This window comes from Sapajus apella, unplaced genomic scaffold (genome assembly GCF_009761245.1).
Source record: "Sapajus apella isolate SASKATOON/1434 unplaced genomic scaffold, GSC_monkey_1.0 scaffold20, whole genome shotgun sequence".
Lineage (NCBI taxonomy): Eukaryota > Metazoa > Chordata > Mammalia > Primates > Cebidae > Sapajus > Sapajus apella.
Window position 1 is genome coordinate 7,962,838 of NW_022436960.1, and position 20,329 is coordinate 7,983,166.

General features: G+C 49.5%; 1 protein-coding gene across 2 annotated transcripts in view; it reads left to right on the forward strand.

Annotated features, from left to right (window-relative positions):
* The window catches only part of SYNE3 (spectrin repeat containing nuclear envelope family member 3), a 92,670-nt gene that overhangs the window by 11,552 nt on the left and 60,789 nt on the right, over window positions 1-20,329 (forward strand). Inside the window, exon 1 of one of the 2 annotated variants that reach the window (XM_032287500.1) lies at window positions 952-1,919. The exons of the other annotated variant lie outside the window; for it this stretch is intronic. Coding sequence (XP_032143391.1) covers window positions 1,883-1,919 — 37 coding nt within the window. The 5' untranslated portion in view covers window positions 952-1,882. Of the gene's footprint in view, window positions 1-951; window positions 1,920-20,329 lie in introns of those variants that run through there. 2 annotated transcript variants of the gene reach the window in all.

Below are 20,329 nucleotides of genomic sequence, written 5' to 3' on the forward strand. Positions count from 1 at the left end.
GATACTGCTTGGAGGACGTGGCGAGATGGTGTCAGCAGAACAACCATGACGGTGTGGGGGGACCTCAGCTTAGTGGCAAAGGCCCCCTAAGTGACTGTAAGTAAGACAAATACCAGGGAGAAAGCTCTGAGGAAGACACGATTCTTAGCATCTGGAAACCTTTGCTTGTCAGCAAAGCTGGCTATCCGGATTGTGTCACAGTTTGCTGAAAGGACTAGCATAGAATTTTCTAGGATTCCAGACCCAGAAGAATGCTGTGCTGATAGGCAGAGGGTGGGGTGAGGTAGTTCCCTTGGGCTGATAAATAGCACTGGCATTGAAGCTCCCAGAACAAACTATTTTGGTAAAAGACCAGAAAGGAAATATGTAAGTATATTTTGGCTCTCCATCCTATCGAGAAAGCAGCCATAGACACTATGTAAATGAAGGGGTGTTGGTCGTGTTCTAATAAAATTTATGGACACTGGAATTTAAGTTTCACATAATTTTCATATGACATGAAATACTATTATTTTTTTGATGTTTTTCTGACCATTTAAAAATGTTAAGCAACATCCTCGGCCCAGGAGCTGTACAGAATCAGGCAGTGAGCGGTGGTTTGCAGCCTCCTGTCTAGAAGCCTTCTCTGCAGTGGGGGGCGGGCCTTGCAGATTTCAACCAGTCACTCTTCTAATAATTTCAGTTCTCAAAAACGTAGTTCTGACTGGGTGCAGTGGCTCACACTTGTACACCCAGCACTTTGGGAGGCCGAGGCAGGAGGATTGCTTGAGCCCAGGAATCTGAGACCAGCGTGAGCAACATGGTGGGGCCCATCTCTACAAAAAATATAAGAAAATTAGCCCAGCATGGTGGCCCTTGCCTGTGGTCTCAGCTACTTGATAGGTGGGAGGCAGGAGGATCACTTGAGCCTGGAAGGCCGAGGCTGTAGTGAACTGTGATCACACCACTGCACTCCAGCCTGGGCAACAAAGAGACACCTGTCTCAAAAAAAAAAAAAAAAAAAAAAAAAAAAGTAGCTCTGAAACAAGTTTCAATCTTGTGTTTGCTGTTTAAAATAGAACCTAGTGTTAATTTGTTTGCTCATTCAGCAAACACTAATGGTCTAGTGGTTAAGAGCAGAGGAAACTTGTCATATACTGGCTGTGGAACTCAGGGCAGGTGTCTTAGCCTCTCTGAGCCTCAGTTCTTTCATCTGTAAATAGGCAGGAATGGTAGGACCTATTGCATTAATGAAAGAATCCTGGTAAGCCTTAGCCCAGTGCCTGGCAGATAGCATGCCCTTGATGAAGGTTCGCTATTATTCTCTCATGTCTGGGAAAGAGTTCGAGACTTGTGTACAAAGGTGGACGGCAATGCTTAACCCTGCATGGGAGGGGAGGCCCAGAGAAGTGAAGGAGCATTTCCAAGGTCACAGGCTAATTATAAATGGTAGAACTAGCAAAGAGTGTGAGCCGCAGGACCCAGCCCTTTCCATGCGTCGCCCTTGCAGGGGACTTGAGGGTAGATTAAATCCACTTTATCTAGAGGCTTGCTAATGGGATTAATTTAATCATTAGCACCTTTCCCATGAAAGCTGGGGCTCTTATAACTCCTCATTCCTGTGCCTCAGATTCTTGGGGAGACCAGCATTGTTTGGGGGGCCTTAAAGCTGGGGTCATACCTCCAGGAGCTCAGAGTGGCACCAGCCTGACCGTTTTCTGTGAATGTCTTTGGTGGAAACTCACTGCTCAACATGGAGCTCTACTTTAGAAGCCTAGAAACAAGCATCTGGGGAAGACTTTAAGTTTTTCTGAGTCCTGCGGCTTCTGAGTCTCTGCAGGGCTAGTGGAAAGAGCTCTAGAAGGTTCTGGAAGTCAAGATTCTGAGTAGCTGCTTTTGAATAATGGAATCCTCAGGGCCTTGCGAAATGAATGCCAAAGGTGAGTGCCTGATCGGTTTTACGTGCTGGTTTTCCTTCCGTAACATGGAGATGGCAGTGTCGTAATTAGTTGCTCACTGCTTCCATTCGGCACCTGCTTGCTTGTGGGGCACCCACAATAGGTCTCCTTCTGAATGCACAAAGATGGGCGGGGGAGGAAGCCTGTCCTTGGATTGCGGAGGCCTCGGGAGATAAAGCTCAGACAAGGAAGACAGTGACTGGATCTGAGAGCCTGTGGCCGCTGTGATTAGGAGCCTCAAAGGCAGGACACAGAGGCTGTAGTTGCCTGTCCCGTCCGTAACCCAGAGCACGTCTCCCTCCCCATCCCGGAGAAAAGGCTGCTCGTGAGCCTGGCTGGTTCTGAGGACTCCGGCTCCGGGAACCCAGCCCCTGTGAGTGGCTGGAACATGGGGGTGAGGGTGGGGTGTCAGCAGAGTGGGGGACAGTCTGGGGGTCTTGGAAGGTGATATGAAAGTGAAAGTAGGTGTGATCAACTGTTCTTGGTTTGCCTAAGACTAAGAGGTTTCCTGGGGTTTGGGATTTCCAAGGTTAAAACCTGGATGGTGTGCGTCAAATCAGGATAAATTGGTCATCCTAGGTCAAAGTCATGCTGCTTTGACTGTGCACTGGGCGGTCGGGTCATTGGTAGAAGGAGTAAAGGGGGATCGTCTCTCCCCTGAGCCTTGGTGCACCCTCAGATTAGACTGCCCCTACTCAGTGTTCCCAGAGCCCTTGGGCTGTCCTCCAAGGGTCTGTGTGCCCCCCAAGAGTCTGTGAAGGCAGAAAATCCCCTTGGACTTGGGGCCAACCCCTGCCTGCTCTGGGCCAGAGTGTTTCGTAAATGCTGTTGGATGAATGAATGAGGCTTGAGACTTTCCACCTTTGTTTCTTCCCCGCTGGGGACAAACTATCAGATGCTAATTCATGCTTTGCTGCTCTGCACATCTTGTTCCTTCCCCCCACGCCCTTCCCTCCTGCGGCCACCTCCTTCACTGTCCCTTCAGCTCAAGAGTCTCCTCCTCTGCGACTGCTCCTAGCCAGCCCTTCCTCTGAGTGAGTTTCTCCCACCCCTGCTGGGTTCCCTCTGAACCGAACCTCACTCAGCTCCTTAATCCGGCCTGTTTGTGGATGCATCGTTCTCCTGCATGCGCTGTGAGCTCCTCGAGGGCAGGTCTCCAGTTTAGTGTTTCTTCTGCTGTACATGGCACCCGGACACCCCATGGAGGTGTGGAGAGAATGAATGGAGCCGAACACACGGAGCAAAGATCTGTTCCTTCCCTCACTCACCAGCTCCTTGGTGAGGTACCAGCTCCTGGATGACAGGCACAGTCCTGGGCAGTGGGGTAGGAGTCCTGGGCAAGATTGGTAAAGCCTTTGCGCTGATGGAACTCACATTCTAGAAGGATCTAGTCAACAAGCAAGCAAATAAACATATCAGAAGGTTGCATGTGCTCCGAAGAGGATACAAAGGAGAAGGTGAGTCACCCGAGCCCCTGCCAACTGCTTGCAGGCCGGGGTGGAGTCACCAGCTCCACGGAGGGGACATCGCTGAGGCCCAGCACATGTGGTGCCCATTCTGTGGAGGCAGAAGGCATGCATTGTCCCCGGGTCGTACTGTAGTCAACTTGGGCACAGTGGCATTTGCCTTTCATGCAAAGCGTGTGGACCAACGGTCCCCTTAGAGAAATTCATTAAAGCCAGTATTGTCTGAGACGAGGAAAAACATATTTTAGAAAGTCAGGCGGGGTTTTGTGCCTGGTGTGGGAAGCAAGCGTGTGTCCCTTCTGCTTCACTGCCCCCCTCCCCCACCGGGAGTACAAAGAATGGGGCTCACGTGCTGACCGTCCACTTCTGCCAGTTGGGTGGGTGCCCTTGGAGCTGTAGCAGCAGCAGGAAGGGTCAGGGACTCTGCTATGGGACTGCTGGGGACAACCCAGGGTGCTGCTAAGGAAAAGGTGTGAAAATGGCTGGCTGCCGTCCTGCGGGCTGTCAGGGAGAGGATCAGCGGGGATCATGAAGGTGGTTGCTCAGCTTCCAACCAAGCACTGCACACAACAGTGGGGCATTGTTCTCTGGTTCTGATGGGAAGCTTAGCCCCGGCCACAGGCCAGCTCTAGGAGGAAGGCAGCCTCCTCCTGCTGAGTGCCGTGCGGCCAAAGCAGAGTCCCAGAGGGCGGCTTCTCCCTGCTGCCTGGCTGCGGGCGGCCACTGGTGCTGAGGTCTGGGGACTCAAGAGGACATCTACGAGTCTGCAGGTAGCCCCTTCATGTAGGGACCCGCAAACAGCAGCAGGACAAAAGGAAGTTCCTAGGCTGGGTGCCTGGCTTCTCACAGGCACATCGCAAACCTGGCGTCTCAAGGTTCTGGCAGGAACAAGCATGTACTAATTATAACCTACACAGCCTGTTAACCATTGACCTTGGATTCCAAGGAGGTGAAGGTTCTGGGGAGAAGGTCTTAAGGGTTCTCTGTAAAACAGGAAGTAGGCCAGGCGTGGTGGTTCACACCTGCAATCCCAGCACTTTGGGAGGCCGAGGTGGGTGGATCTTCTGAGGTCAAGAGTTCAAAACCAGCCTGACCAACATGGTGAAACCCCCTCTGTACTAAAAATACAAAAATTAGTCGGGCATGGTGGTGGGTGCCTGTAATTCCAGTTACTCGGGAGGCTGACACAGGAGACTTGCTTGAACCTCGGAGGTAAAGGTTGCCGTGAGCCAAGATTGCACCATTGCACTCCAGCCTGGGCAACAAGAGTGAAACTCCATCTCAAAAATAAATAAATAAATTAAAAAAGACAGAAGTTAGTGATACAGGAAGCAGACTCTTCTAGGTAGCTCAGTGGACATCATCCTGCAGCCCCAGCTGAATGAGGACAATTTAAAACCTTCTGGGTTCTGCTAAGGGACTGTGGGGGAGAACCAGAGGGCAGGATTGCTTGCTGTGTGATCTTGGGCACGTTACTTAACCACTTTGAATCTAACCTCAACTTCTTTATCTACAAAAAGATCCTATTTAATGGTGGGTGGGAGGACTCAATGAGCTGATGTGTACAAACATCTAACACGGTATCCGACACCTGGTGGGTACTTAGGAATGTTAGTTCCCAGTCCTCTATACTATGAAAAATCCTGGAAGGCTTTCTGGAGGTGGTGATGCCAAAGCTGATGGGTGAATGTAGCCAGGCAAAGAAGGGTGGAGGGACCAGCAGGAGCAAAGACCAAAGGGAGAAATGATGTATTCCGGGAACCACAGGTGGCTCCTGCTGCAAGCAGAGGAGGCAGGAAGTAGGGGAGGCTGAGGCTGTAGAGATGGATGGAGAAGGACTTTGAATACCCTGTTAAGCATCTTGGACTTTCTTGGGTAGAGGCTGTGAAACATGGGAGGCGTTCATTCAGAAAAGCCTTTGACTCTGAGCCTTTAGATGCTCCTTTCTGCCAAGATAGTCTGGTCCTCCTGCCTCCTGCAAAACTGGCAGATTTCCTGGAAAATGAATGGAAGCATCCTCGTGCCTGAGCCTCTGGAGCCAGGCATGGATTTGGCTCTGCCACCCAAGGGCCCAAGCACTGCAGGGCCATGGATCTCTCTAGGGGTTCAGGGCCATGGATCTCCCTAGGGGTTCAGTGCGTACAGCTCTGAGATTCACTCCTGCCAAGAACTCCCATTGGAAGCGAGCCCTGCCATTTCTCAGGCTGAGGTGCCATTTATGAAATTAAAAGCGAGGTTTGAATGGTTGTATGTTGTTTTTGTAAACCAAAGCTAGAAACTGTAGAGGATATTGTTTTTTGTTTTTTTTAGCTGGAAAGTAAATCATGCCAGGCTTCACAGTCAGCCTTGACCTGCTGCCATAGACTCAGGGCCAGCCGGATCCAGCCTGCTGGGGACAGAGAGGTGGCTTCTTTGCATTGAGGGCCTACGGTGCACTAGGCTCGCTCAGGGCCAGGCTCTTTGCATGCTTATGGGTACCATTGTCATCCTCATTTTACAAATGAGGAAACTGAGGAACAGAGAGGTAAATATCCTTGACTGAGTCACACAGCTAGTAGATGAGAAGTCAGATGCAGTCCTATTCTATCCATACCTCAAAGTCTATACCTTTTCAGTCTCATCTAATTTGAATGCTGGACTTCATACTCAACATTTTCTGAAAGTCTGGTAGAACTATGAAATCTTTTGATTTGTAGGCTGGGCGCAGTGGCTCACACCTGTAATCCCAGAACTTTGGGAGGCTGAGATGGGTGGATCACTTGAGTTCAGGAGTTCCAGACCAGCCTGGCTAACATGGTGAAACTCTGTCTCTACTAAAAATGCAAAAATTAGCTGGGTGTGGTGGCATGCACCTGTAATCCCAGCTACACGGGAGGCTGAGGCAGGAGAATTGCTTGAACCCAGGAGGCGGAGGTTGTAGTGAACCAAGATTACTCCATTGTGCTCCATCCAGCCTGGGTGACAGAGTGAGACTCTGTCTCAAAAAAAAAAAAAAAAAAAAAAAAAAAAAAAAATTTTAATTTGTGATTAAAATGTAACTTTAAAAGCCTCTAATTAAAAATAAAATGTTAATACCGCTTTAAGGAAATTGAAATCTTAGAAATGTACCCATGATTTCACTGCTCTATGATGCTACTTTTTTCCTTTTTTTTTTTTTTTTTTAGGAGATATCTTGCCCTGTCACCCAGGCTGGAGGGATTCTGGGCTCAAGAGACCTTTCTGCCTAAGCCTCTTGAGTGGTCGGGATGACAGGCACGTGGCCCTGCATCCGGCTTCATTCTTCATCTTTTTTGACAGTTTTTGCATGATTTGCACAGGAGGGGTTGGCCAGCTGTGGCCTGCTGGTCAAGTGCCACCTGTTTTTGTAAATAAAGTTTTGTTGGAACACAGCCATGCTCATTTGTTTACATGCTCTGTGAGGCTGTTTTCCGGCTGCCATGACAGATTTGGGGAGCTGTGACAGAGACTATATGGCTTGCAAAGTCTAAAGGCTTTCTCTCTGACCGTCTCCAGAAAACGTTTGCCAATGCTCGTTCTAGAGTGCAGCACTTGGCAGTCTGCTCTTTTTCTCTGCAGACCACGGTGTTAATTTCTCATTGTAAATGGCCACAGTATGCCGCAGAGTGGGTGGATGTCACCAACTTTCTTTGCTGGACTTTTATATTGCATGTTTTTAAATTTTCTCCAGTCTGGAGAAGTGTCACATTTGCAAATCTATTATTTATTTAGCAGGCACTTATATAGTACCTACTGTGTGCCAGCGTTGTTCCAAGCACTTTACCAATATTAACTCACTCACTCTTCAGATCAGCAGTGAGAAGTTTATGCCATTACCATCCCATTTTACAGATGAGAAGGCAGAGTCAGAGGAGTTAAATACACTGGGCTAAAGCTGCAGAGCTTATTTGGCAGCAAAGTCAGGTTTGAATCCTTAGCAGCTGTTAGGAAGTGTCCCAGGGAAAGCAGGCCTCTGTGAATCCCTGTGTAGGGGGACAGGGGCTGGGGCAGTGACTCACCAGGAGGGAGTCCCGCAGGTCCCCATTGGCCCAGCCCTGGAGCCTCACATCATCCAGATTTGACTTGGCGCTGATCTTCCAGCTCAGGTCGTGACCACAAATTGTACTTCTTTGTTTAAAATGGCCCTGAAAAGAGGGCCAGCGGCTGATGCTAAAGAGAAAGTGCAGAGGCCTAAGAAAATGATGGCTCCGGATGGGAAAAGTCCCCTTTGGGTGTAGGAGTGTGAGAGTAGAAGGCTGAGCCCGGCAGGAGCTCGGCTTTGTGGCCGGAAGGGTCCACGCTTGCTCTCTTGTTAGATAAATTGTAACCTTGCAAATATTTGAGTTGCCTGGAAAAATACAAAAATGCAATATAACTGTCCAAGAAAAAGGAAGTGGTTAAAGAACGTTTGTGGCCTTCACTCCATGGACTATTCTGAGCCGTTTACAATGAGAGTGTAACAATGGGCACCCTGCACTGCTTGTGGCAAGCATGTCCTTAGTCTTCTGTGAGATAGGGGGCCTTAGGGGAGCAGGGGGGTGGAAATTACAGATGTTCCCGCCAGAAGAACAAGCTTCCTAAGATTTCATGGAGCCCTCTTGGCCTGTCCATGGGCTCCACGTGATGTCCGAGGAGGCAGGTTAAAATCCCTGGCCCACAGAGACATTTTGGAATGTGAATTTAGCCAGGGCTCCCCACAGGACATCATGAACAGGTGGATTCCAGAAGGTCCCATGTGAATAAAGGCCGAGTTATAGAGACTGTGGGAGGGGGCACAGGAGGGAGTTCACAGTGTCAAGAATCCCCCGAATGCTACACTCACTTTCCAGGAGAGGAAGGAGGCACTGAGCGTTGTCAGGGCAGGACGCTCTTATCTGTTGGGTTCATCTCTGTGATCATCAGCACCGACCACGATGTCTGGTAGAGGCTTTGAAGGATTTGTCATTAAATGAATTAAGTGTCTCCCAAGCTTTGGAAAGGAGAGAAATTGGGTCTGGTAAGGTTCTTGGCTAGAAGACAAGGTGACCACAGCCCCCCTCTCTGCCCATCCACTTAGGGTCCTTTTAGGGTGTGGCCTTCATCTTCTCCCAGCCTCTCTGAGTGGAATGAGAGGTGGGGGAGACCTGGGTTTTGGGGCTTCTGTCCCGTCGGCCTACTCTGCCTGATTCATTTCAAGCCGTATTCTTGAGAGGCCCACCTGCTGTAACCCCAAGCCTTGCTGCCCCTCAGGCTTGCCCCAGGCTCAGGCACACTCACCGGGGACGGTCCAGCCTGAGCTGCTGGGGCTCACCCTCTACCCCATCTGTCTCTCAGTCAGTTGGGTGTGTGATGGGAAATCCTGTTCTGAGTCAAAAAGGAACCCTCCTCCTTTGCCTTCCTGATTCACTTCCTCATTTTGCCTACCATTGCAGCCTGGCACAAGCACCAGAGCCACACGGGCCTGGGCTTGCTTCTGACTTGGTGCCTCAGTTGCTGTCTGACCTGGGCAGGAGAGCCAGCCTCAGTTTCCCCATCTGTAAGGCCGCACGATGACCCCTGCTTTGAAGGTTGATGGGGGCCTTCATGGTGTCTGCCTGGTGCCTGGCATACAGCAGGCCTCACAAGTGGGAACTCTTGCTGTCGTGAGTAGCTTTTGGTAACATTTTACCCCACCAACAGGAGTCTCCTTTGGCATCCAAAGGTCAAGACCCATGATGACCTTGATACCTACCAGGACAATCGTAGGGTAAAAGATTAGCCCAGAGCGGGAGATAGGGTAGCAGGAGGCAGGAGACTCCTTACCTGTCAAACAGCATTGCCCAAGGTGGGCCTAGCTGGGACTGTAAGGACAGACTTTGGGCACAGACACTCTTGGGAGGAATGGAGGCTGCTCACGCATTTCATCAGATGTTGCCAAGCTGAATGGGTTCTTGAGAAAAGACCTTTCTTTCTGAACCCATGAAGATCAGGTTTATAATAAAAAGGAGGCTTTAGGGTTAAATGGCACTTTACAAGGCGTTTCTTGGCATATGACTTAAGGTGCAAGGGCCCTGCTTGGTCCAATGTGGTTTCTACCCCAGTGAGCAGATGCTGCCCTGACTGCTTGTGGGTCCTGTCACTGAGTAGGCTGTGCCACTGTCTTGCTCACAAACCCTCACTGGCTCCCTATTGCCCACAGAGTAAAACCCACACAACCCTTTGGAATCCTGTGCTGTTCAAGCTCCCAGCCTGCTCTCCAGTACGGCCTCCTCCCGTCTCTCTGTTAACAATTGCCAAGCCCACCCCGCAGCCTGAACTTGGCTTTGCACGTCCCCACCTGCTAGCTTTTGGTCTCACCAGTCCATCTGCCCGTTATGCCCTTTCCCACTTCTCAACTTACCCAGACCCTGCTCATCCTTCACGTCCCAGCCAGGGTGTCCCCTCCGCTATGAGCCTCTCCTGGAATCTTCATCAGAATCACTGACCCTCTCTGTAGACTCTGTGCCTCTGCACTGAACACCCATGGCGCTCTCATTTACAGTTTGTGATCGGAGACCCTGAGCTTGAAACCTATAGGCCCTGGTGGCACAGCACCAGGCACATCTGGATGTGGAAGTCAAATGGCCTTTTTTTTTTTTTTTTTTTAAGAGTCAGGGGATGTCACTGAGTTGCCCAGGCTGGCTTCAAACTCCTTCCACCTCAGCCTCCTGAGTAGCTGGGATTGCAGGCAGGCACACCGCACCTGGCTAAATGCTCTTAGATTTGAACTCTCATCTCCTAGCTATTATCTCTTGAATCTTGGGCAGGCCATGAAACTGCTCAGTTTCAGGGTCCTCATCTATAAAGTGAGAATGAATATTAAGAGCTATCTTTCAAGTGTAAAATGTAATTAACATTTTACAAATCTCAACAAATGCTGTTGAATTGAATTGAGTAGCTTTCACAGGGGGTGAGTTTGTTCCTCACTGTAATTCCAAACACCAAATGATGTGCTGTTGGGTTAAGAACACTGTCACTCAAGACTATTGGATGAAGACATCACTTAGCTTTATTTCACTCAATACTATTGGGATAAGGGCATCACTTAGCTTTATTTTCCTCTGAGGCTGCAGGCTTCCCACAGCGATGCAGCTACTGGCAGCCACCCTCCTTTCCCCAGGCTGGCACTCTGCCCAGGCTGCATTCAGCACGTCTTTTCAGAGGCAGAGTTTGCTTCTGTTTGTTCTGTTGTTTGATTCAAAAAGTTCATGTCATTTATATAAGGCCTGTAAGACCAATTTGGATGCTGAAAAGGTGTCAAGCTCTCAGAAGCATCTGGCTAAGCAGCTGGGATACACCTAGGTTCAAATCCCAGCTCTGCCTCCAGGGCAAAACCAGTTCTGAGATTTTATCCTCAAGTTATTTCAGCTCGCTGAGCCTCAGTTTCCTTATCTCTGAAATGGGGATGATGATACCAACCATTAGAGTTGTCTTAAAGAGCAAGTGCATTAATAAATGCTTGGAGGGGGAGGGGCATATTAACTAGTACCTAACAGGTGCTCAGTAGATGGAACGTACTGTCCTCCGTTTTGAAAGAAGGATGTCAAGCAGTTTCTTAGCTTCCTTTATATTTGGCACGCATTGGTAACGTACAGGTTTTAGCTTCCTGGAGAAAAACTTCCTTTGAGGCTGAGCTGTGGAACAACAGAAGAAGCTGCCAGAGGAGGTAGTGAGCCACCCTTCATTGAAGGTGTTCAAGAGTCTTGGGAACCTTTGGTGGGTGTATTTTCAAGGAAATTCAAGCAGAGATGGTTGGTTAGATTAGGTCAGTTTTAATGGCCCTTCTGGTTTTGGGATTCTGAAGTTTTTAAAAAACAGCTTTATTGAGATATAATTCATGTAATACACAATTCATCTATTTAAAGTGTACAATTCAGTGCTTTTTTAAGAAAAATAGAGATAGGGCCTTGCTATGTTGGCCAGGGTGGTCTCAAACTTCTGGCCTCAAGGAGTCCTCTCACCTCAGCCTCCCAAATTGTAGGGATTACAGGCATGAGCCACCTCGCCTACCTTCAGTTCCTTTCAATATATTCACAGAGCTGTATAGCCATCACCACAATCATTTTTAGAATAGTTTTACCACGTCCAAGAGAACCCCTGCACTCCTTAGCAGTCAGCTCCCTACGCTCCCACCTCCCTAGCCCTAGGGAACCACTAATCTACTTCTGCCTCTGTAAATTTGCCTGTTCTACACATTTCACATCAATGAAATAATACAATCCATGGTCCTTTGTGGCTAGCTTCTCTCATTTAGTGCAATGTTTCTGTGGTTTCTCTATATTGTGGCATATGTCAGCACTTCATTCTTGTTTATAGGTGAATAATATTCCATTGTATGGATAGACCACATTTTACTTACTCATTTATTCGTTGATGGGCATTTCGGTTGCTCCTACTTTTTTTTTTTAGCTGTCAGAAACATTTGAGCACAAGTTTTTGTGTGGACATATGTTTTCATTTCTCTTGAGTATATATGTAAGAGTAGACTTGCTGGATCAGATGGTAGCTCTATGTTTAATATTTGAAGAACTGCCAGGCTGTTTTCCAAAGTGGCTGCACCATCCTATTCCTACCAGTAGTACGTAAGGGTTCCAACTTCCCTCCATCTTCACCAACACTTGTTATTATCTTCTTTTGATTATAGCCATTCTAATGGGTGTAAATTAATATCTCATTTTAATTTGAATTTGCATTTCCCTGATGACTAGTGATGTTGAAATCTTTTCTGTGCTTCCTGGGCTTCTCAGTGTGCTTATTGGCTATCTTAGATGTAGGTAGGATTGGCTATTCAGTTCCTCTGTCCGTTTTATAATTGGGTCATCATTTTATTATTGAGTTTTAAGAGTTCATTGAATATTCTAGATGTAAGTCCCTTATCAGATATGTGATTTGCAAAAATTTTGTTCTGTTCTGTGGGCCATCTTTGCACTTTCTTGATGGTGTCACTTTTTTTAACCTTTTTTGCCTTGGAAGTACAAAAGTTTTAATTTTGATGGTGTCTAATTTATTTTTTTTTTTAAATTTTGTTGCTGTGCTTTTGCTGTCACATTTAAGAAACCATGGTCAGGAAGATTGACGGCTATGTTTTCTTCTTAAGAGTTTTATAGTTTTGGCTCTTGTGTGTAGATCTTTGATCTGTTTGGAGTTAGTTTTAGTATATGCTGTGATGTAAGCGTCTAATCTCTTTCTGTTGCATGTGAATATCCAGGTGTCCCGTCACCATTGTTGGTATCCTTTTCCATTGAATTGTCTTGGCACCCCTGTTGAAAATTAACTGTCTGCAAATATGAATGTTGACTGTTTACTTCTCTGTGAGCCATTTTGAAGAAAGAGAATGCTCCTTCTCAGAGGCACAAGAGAGGTCACGGCCATCACTCTACCACTGAGCCACTGCCAGATCTTGGGAGGGTTGATTTCCTTCAACATCTCCCCATCTATAAAATGGCACAGCTAGATAAGAGGATTCCTAAGAACAGGTCCAATTGCGACATGTTAACTGCAGGGAAGTTTTCACAGAACCTTTCATTGGTTCACTGGAATGTCCTGTCATCCCATGAAGGCTGCCCTGCAGCCTGGGATCTACAGCCAGCCTCAAATCTGGGGACAGGTCTAGCAACTCCCTACCCTGGCCTGGCCCCAGAAAAGCCAGCCCTGCCTTTCCAAGAATGTTGATGTTGTATGTATTTATGGAATAAACAGCACTACCTTCCTCCCCTGTGCCAGCTGTGTCTCAGGCCTGATGATACAGAGGAGATGAGATATAGCCTCTGCCCTTGAGGGGGATATTCTCTCTCTCTCTTTTTTTTTCTGAGATGGAATCTTGCTCTGTTGCCCAGGCCGGAGTGCAATGGCACGATCTTGGCTCACTACAAATTCCACCTCCTGGGTTCAGTTGATTCTCCTGCTTCAGCCTCCTGAGTAGCTGAAATTACAGGCATGTGCCACGACACGCAGCTAATTTTTGTATTTTTTGTAGAGAAGGGTTTCCACCATGTTGGCCAGGCTGGTCTCAAACGTGGCCTGACCTTGTGATCCATTTAAGGGGGACATTCCAATGGGAAGATAGACACATCAACAGATAAGGCAGAGCTGAGCAGGGCATGCTGGCTGGCACTGTGTGCCACAAGCTACAGGTATGAGAAGGTGGATGGCAACGCATGGCTTTGCTGATCGGGCTGCAGGCCTGGCGCACGTGGTGAACACTTGCCCTGGGCCGTGTCTGAAGAGTGTCAGGTTGAGCTACGGAGCCAGGCCACCATGGGAACTCTGCGTAGCCCTTTCACCTGCCACCCAGCAGCAGCTCGTACTTGACTTTCACCTCTGGCTCTGCAGCCAGCCTCAGCATGCTGACTGGGGGCTTCCTGGACACTCGTCTACAAGCTCAGTGTAGTTCAGGGTCACAGGAAGCCTCTGCAGTGGGCCTGCCTGAAGTCCAATCTTGGCTCTGCATGCTTTTGGGAAAGTTACTTAACATCTCATCCCTGTGCCTTGTCGCCTTATCTGTAATAAAGGGCTAGTCATGGCATCCCCCGATAGGATATTTGCTTCTGAAGCCCTGTAGAGTGCTGTAGAAGATAGCAAGGCACAGAGCTAGCTCTTACCGAGGTCTCCAGCTGTTACAGGTTGGAACTGTAGCTTGGAACAATACAGAATGGACTCCAGCCTGTTGCTCCTGCCATAATAGGTTATTATAGCCCATGGCTGTTACTCTTTATAACATAGAAACATGGTGCAATTAGCCTTTAGATTGCCAGAACACGAGTTGATGAGTCCTTTACATTGGGATAGGGCAGGGCTTCTTCGCAGTGTGCATTTCCCTTATTAACTGATTCAGTTAGAAAAAGCCCCAAGGTGAAGCCGACGTGCCCCTCCCCTTCACAACAACCTTCCAACTGAAAACTCACTCGTCTCAGAGCCGGGGGAAGTCAGGTGTGAACTATTGCTCCCCGCTGACCTGTGAGGAAACGGGTTTGGGAGCAAGTTAGTGGTGGAGTGCACACTGGAACCGCGACCCTTAACCCCATTCCAGGGCCTGCTCTGCCCCCACTCATGGCCTAAAGGAAGGCTCCGCGCCCCCCGCCGTTTTTTAAAAGATGGAGTCTTGCTCTGGGAGTGCAGTGGCGCCATCTTGGCTCACTGTAATCTCCGCCTCCCAGGTTCAAGCAATTCTTCTGCCTCAGCCTCCTGAGTAGCTGAGACTACAGGCGCATGCCACCACACCTGGCTAATTTTTGTATTTTTAGTAGAGATGGGGTTTCACTGTGTTGGCTAGACTGGTCTCGATCTCTTGACCTTGTGATCCGCTCGCCCCAGCCTCCCAAAGTGCTGGGATTACAGAAGTGAGCCACCACACCCGCCCAGAAAGCCTCTTATTTTGGGGTTATAGAGTCTGTGCTGAGGCCCACTCTTGCCTCTGATTCCTGCCTTTCTTGGTTTCCCTGAGTCAGCAGCACATGAAATCAAGGACTAATGAGGGCAGAGAGATGTCCACACTTCTTTCTTTTCATAAAAAAATAAGCCAGGTATGGTGGCTCATGACTGCAGTCCCAGCTACTTGGGAGGCTGAGGCAGAAGTCTTGGGCCCAAGAAGTTGTTTGAGACCAGCCTGGGCAACATACCAAGACCCTGTCTCTAAAAATAATAAAATAAAAGAACACTTTCGGAGTACCTGCTAAGCACCAACAGAGGTAGGTATTGTGGCTTATGCTTTCCAGATGTAATTCCATTCACAAATGTGTGTGAGCACTTGCCGTGTGTCAGTGACTGTTCCATGCCACGTGTTGTGATCAAAATAGGCAAGTGCTGTGCCCAGAAGTGGTTTATGTTCAAATGGGAACAACAGGCTCAGCGTTCGGAGGAGCTGGACTGGAATCAGGTCTCTGAACTCAGAAGTTACTGATTTGCAATCCTTATTCGAGGAGACCCCCTGGCAGCTGCATGAGTTGTTCAGAAACCCAGGCCCTGCACAGGAATCTGTCTGGGGGCTGCAGGAGGTGGGAGAGAGGCCCATGCACCTGTGGGTGACTCCATTTGTCTCCTGCCTTTACCGGCTTTGGCTGTTGGTTCATGGTGCCTGGTTCTGTCCTCAGAGAGTTGCCTGCATTCAGGGAGTTGGCTGGCAGCACCCTGAGAATTGGAGCAGATCCCTGTTGGACACATGTCTTTGTCACACAGCCACTCAGCTGCTCACTCCTTTAGCCTTCAGCCAGCAGGCCCAGTGCTGAGCACACAAAGGAGCTTTCAAGGAGGAGATGGCTGGGAAGTGCTCAGCACAGAGTCTGGGAGCTCAGTGAGGGCATCCTACACCACAAAAGAAAGGCAAACTACAGTGAGGCATCATGACACACATACTAGAAGGGCTAAGATGAAAAAGACTGACGGTACAGTGTTGGCAAGGCTGTGCAGGAATTGGAACTCACACATGGCTGCTGGGTATCTAAAATGCTGGAGCCACTTTGGAAAACAGTTTTGCAGTCTCCTCTCCCCTCCCCTCCCCTCTCCTTCCCTCTACTCCCCTCCCCTCCCTTCCTTACTCTCCCCTTCCCTTCCTTCTCCTCCGCTCCCCTCCTCTCCCCTTCCCTCTTCTCCCCTTCCCTCCCCTCCTCTCCCCTCTTCTCCTCTCTTCTCGTCTCTTCTTCCCTCCCCTCCCTTCCCCTCCTCTCTCCTCCCCTCCCCTCCCCCCCCCCCCCTCCCTTTCCCTCCTCTCCCCTCCCCTCTTCGAAACAGGATCTCCTATGTTGCTCAGGCTGCTCTCAAACTCCTGGGCTCAAGTGATCTGCTCACCTTGGGCTCCCAGAGTGCTGGAATTACAGGTGTGAGCCACTGTACCCGGCCTGAGCAGTTTCTTAAAAGTGTAAACATGCACCTACCATGTGATCCAGCCGTGCCACTCCTAGGTATTTACGCAAAAGAAATGAAAACATATGTGCACACACAAGTATTCATCACAGCCTTATTGGAAACCGTCCATCAGTGGGTGAATGAATCCACAATCTGTGGCACAGGAATGCTATGGAATAGTACTCAGCAACGAAAAGGAATGGAACACCGATAAAGGCAACAACACGGATGAGTCTCAACGTAACAATCCTGAGTGCAAAAATCAGACCCCTCCCTCTGAAAAGAGTACAGCTGCCCCTTGTGCAACGCAGGGGTTAGGGGTGCCAGCCTCTTGCACAGTTGAAAATTTAAGTCTAACTTTTGAATCCCCCAAAACGTAACTGCTAATAGCTACCAGCCTTGCTGGTAACATAAAGTTGCTTAACACATACCTTGTACGTTGTATGTATTATATATTATATTCTCACAATAAAGTAAGCTAGAGAAAAGAAAATGTTACTAAGGAAATCACGAGAAAGAGAAAATATATTTACTGTTTATGCAGCAGAAGTGGGTCATCATAAAGGTCTTCATCCTTATCGTCCCCATGTTGAGTAGGCTGAGGAGGAGGAGGAAGAGGACAGGTTGGTCTTGCTGTGTCAAGGGTGGCAGGGACAGATGACAATCTGTGTATGAGGGACCCACACAGTTCAAATCTGTTCAAGTGTCGCCTGTATTTTCTGTGTCATCCCATTCCAATTATGTACAAAACTCTAGGAAATGCAAACGAATCTACAGGGACAGTCAGCAGATCAGTGGTTGCTGGGACAGGGTGTGGTTGGGAGGAGAGAATTACAAAGCCAGCCAGTGAGCTTTCGAGGGAGGCAGCCATGTTCATTTTATAGATGGGTGTTGGCTTTATAGGGTATATGCTAAAACTTATCAAATTGTGCAGTTGAAATATGTGAATTGTCTTGTTTATCAATTACACCCCCAATAAGGTGGTTTAAAATAATGGCAGCGCCAATCTCCAGCTGATCAGTCAGGAAGATGAACCTGCCATGCCCCTCTTCCTGCCACGCCCCTCTTCCTGCCACGCCCCTCTTCAGGCAGCTCCTATGGTTGGTGCCAGCAACATGAACAGTGACACACAGCATCATGGTGGAAGGGCCGGCTCCGGGTCTCACTCTATCCCTCACCTTGCCAGGCTACCCGGAGCCTCTGTCTTCTCATTGAGAAATAGGAATAATAACAGGACCTACGTCCAAGGTATAAGAAACAGAAGAAAGAGAATGTAAGAAAATCATGTCAAATGCTTAGTAAACATGTCATAAGTGGCAGCAGGCACAAGGCTTTGTGGGGACCCAAATAAAGGAGAAGTCACTTCTACCGAGGGAGCAGAGGCTGAAAAGATTTCTCCCCTGCACCTGCAGTGGGTGTGAGCTGGAAAAGAGACAGAGAAGAGTCAGCCAGGAGCAGGTGTGGAGGGGTGGATGGGGTGGAGCAGAGCAAGGACTCTCCAGACAGAACTAATGGACTGTGGTACCCGGACTCTCACATTCTAGAAACAGGGACAGTGTGGCGTAGCCAGTGTGCAGGGCAGGGAGTGTCCTGGCTAGTTAGGACCGTAGGGCTAGCAGGAGGCACCATCCTTGAGGGTCTAAGGGACACTGACTTTATCCTTCAGGCTGAGGGCTCTCACCTTCGGGTGTCAGAGGGATTTCTCTGGAGACCACGAGTTTCACATGAAGTTTTAAAATGTGCGTGCAATAAAAACAAACAAATTTAAATCCTCTATTTTGGCACAGTCCTTTTCAATGAAAAGACATGCTCCTCTGGTAGAAAACTGTCATTTCTCAAGTCCGTGTTGATAAGAGTGCAGTCTGATTATACATTCTTGAGCAGCCATGATTTTGCTTTAAATGATCAGTCCATGGGCCGCTGGGGTTTAGGGCCGAGGAGGACTGTGCAGAAGTGTGTGTGGTCATTCCGCGTTTCTTGTTCCCTCGGGCTGCCGTGCAGATGGCCCAGGAGCAGGGAGATGTCTAGGAAGGTGGGGACAGACGGCCAGGCAGGTCTGTGGGGTTCAGGGAGGGTCCCTCTGTGAGGGAAGACTCCTGCCTGAGAAGAAGGTATGAGTCGTTGGTGGGGAGGGTGAGGCCTGGCACCTCGACTCCCAGGGCCAAGAAGACCTTGGGAGAGGGATGGGGGGCGGCCTGGGAGACATGAGTCAGCACCGTGCTGTCAGGGGCGCTGGGTGGGTCACTGGGGAAGATGCAGGCAGGTGCAGGGACCAGGGGTCAGACATCCTGGCTGACTCTGCCTCACTGGCCCAGATCTTGGGGGTGATGGGGGCCCGGGGGCTGGCTGAGTACCTGGGATTAGCCTGGCCCGAGAGCACATTGGAGCTCTCCTCAGGGGCCGGGGCCCTGCAGATTTCATCTATGGGCACTGCGGAGTATGTTTCCACTGCAAGGCATGGGGTCGGGGAAGGGCTGCTTCCTGGGGGCTTCCAGAAGGGAGGAATCCATCCTCCCTTTTGCCTGGCATTGTGCGGTTGAGCTGATGAGGGGTGGTGGGGGTGTGGTGTACCCCTTGAGTACAGGCTGCTCTCTGCACCTCCATCCCTCCCACTCCTTGTCCCAAATCAGACTCTGCTGGTCCTCAGGGGTGAGGTGGGCACTGAGCTCGACAGGGGAGGTGAAGTGGGGAGCAGGAGAGATGAAGGGATGGATATTTATAGTCCAGTGGGATCCAGGCTGAGGTTGACATCTGCGCAGAAGCGGTCGTGGCTGCGCCAGTCATTCAGGGAAGGCTTCGTCGAAGAGGAGCCATCTGAGCTGAGTCTGTAGGGAGGCTTAGTATCCTAGAGGGAAGGTATAAGAGGAGAGGGAGAGGAGAGAGCCTGGTGAGGGCAGAGGGGAAAACCACTGGGCATTTCAGCAATCCTGGTAGGTCTAGGGGCTGCGGGGCAGGGGTGGCCATTGGAAGGTGGGGTTGCAGAGCTCCTGGCACCTGTAGTTTAGGGCACCCCATCCTTGGTCAGGGAGCAGCCAACTGCCTCAGTTTACCTTCAGGGCGTCTGAGGAATGTGTGTGTTCTCACCCTCAAGTGAATGTCTCAGGTCTGTTGATTAAACAGAAGCTGCCACAGGGGTGGGTCCGGGGAAGCTGTGTGAAGTGAAGCCCATTGGAATTTGGGGAGGAAGCCAGTACCCCCGCCTCACTCTGTGCTTCTCCGAGAGGAGGAAGCCTGCTCTGCCCTTCAGAAACAGAAATGACGGATGCAGTGGAGGCATGAAAGGCAGGGGTTCTTTGGACTTTCATTGCTTTCTGATTTCTAATCTTGGCCCACATTGACTCAAGCCTAAAAGCACCCAGCCCCAACCGCCCCCCGCCCCCACCGTGTGGATGAATTTGCCAAAGACACACTCATGCCCACGGTTAGAATCATCCGTTTTCGTCTACAGGCGCCTGAGACATCCTCCAACCCATGGTTCTCAAAGCGGGGTCCTGGAGCAGCAGTGTCAACGTTACCCAAATCCTCATTAGAAATGCAAATTCTCAGCCCCCACTTTTATAAATTGGGGGTGGGGTCCAGCCATCTGTGGTTTAAAAAGCCGCCAGGTGACTCTGAGGCGGGCTCCAGTGTGAGTCACTGAACGAATCCACCGCTCCTCAAAGGATTTTGGTTTTGTTTAAATCACAACTCTCAGTGAAATACATTCCATATTTGTACATATGTAACACATCTCTCAAACAAGCAAGTCTCACAAAACAGTACTTATCCTTCGTCCATGAGAGGCACTGAGACATTTTTCATCCTGTTCTATTTTCTTTCCTTACAAAACACTTTTGATCGAGACCCCTGAGTCAATTTCACAACCCAGGCATAAGTCACACGCACAGTGTGAAAGGCCAGTTCCAACCCGGCTGCGTTGACTGGCCTGTCCACATCACACCAGTGGCCCGTGGCTGTCAGTGTTCCAGCCAGGCTGGGGCCTGTGCCCTGGTATCCTGCCCAGTACTCTCCGACCTGAGGCAGATGGCCAGCGCCCTGCCCGCCTGCCCTCTGACCGGCTCCACCCACAGTGCCAGCAGACCCTGTCCTTCT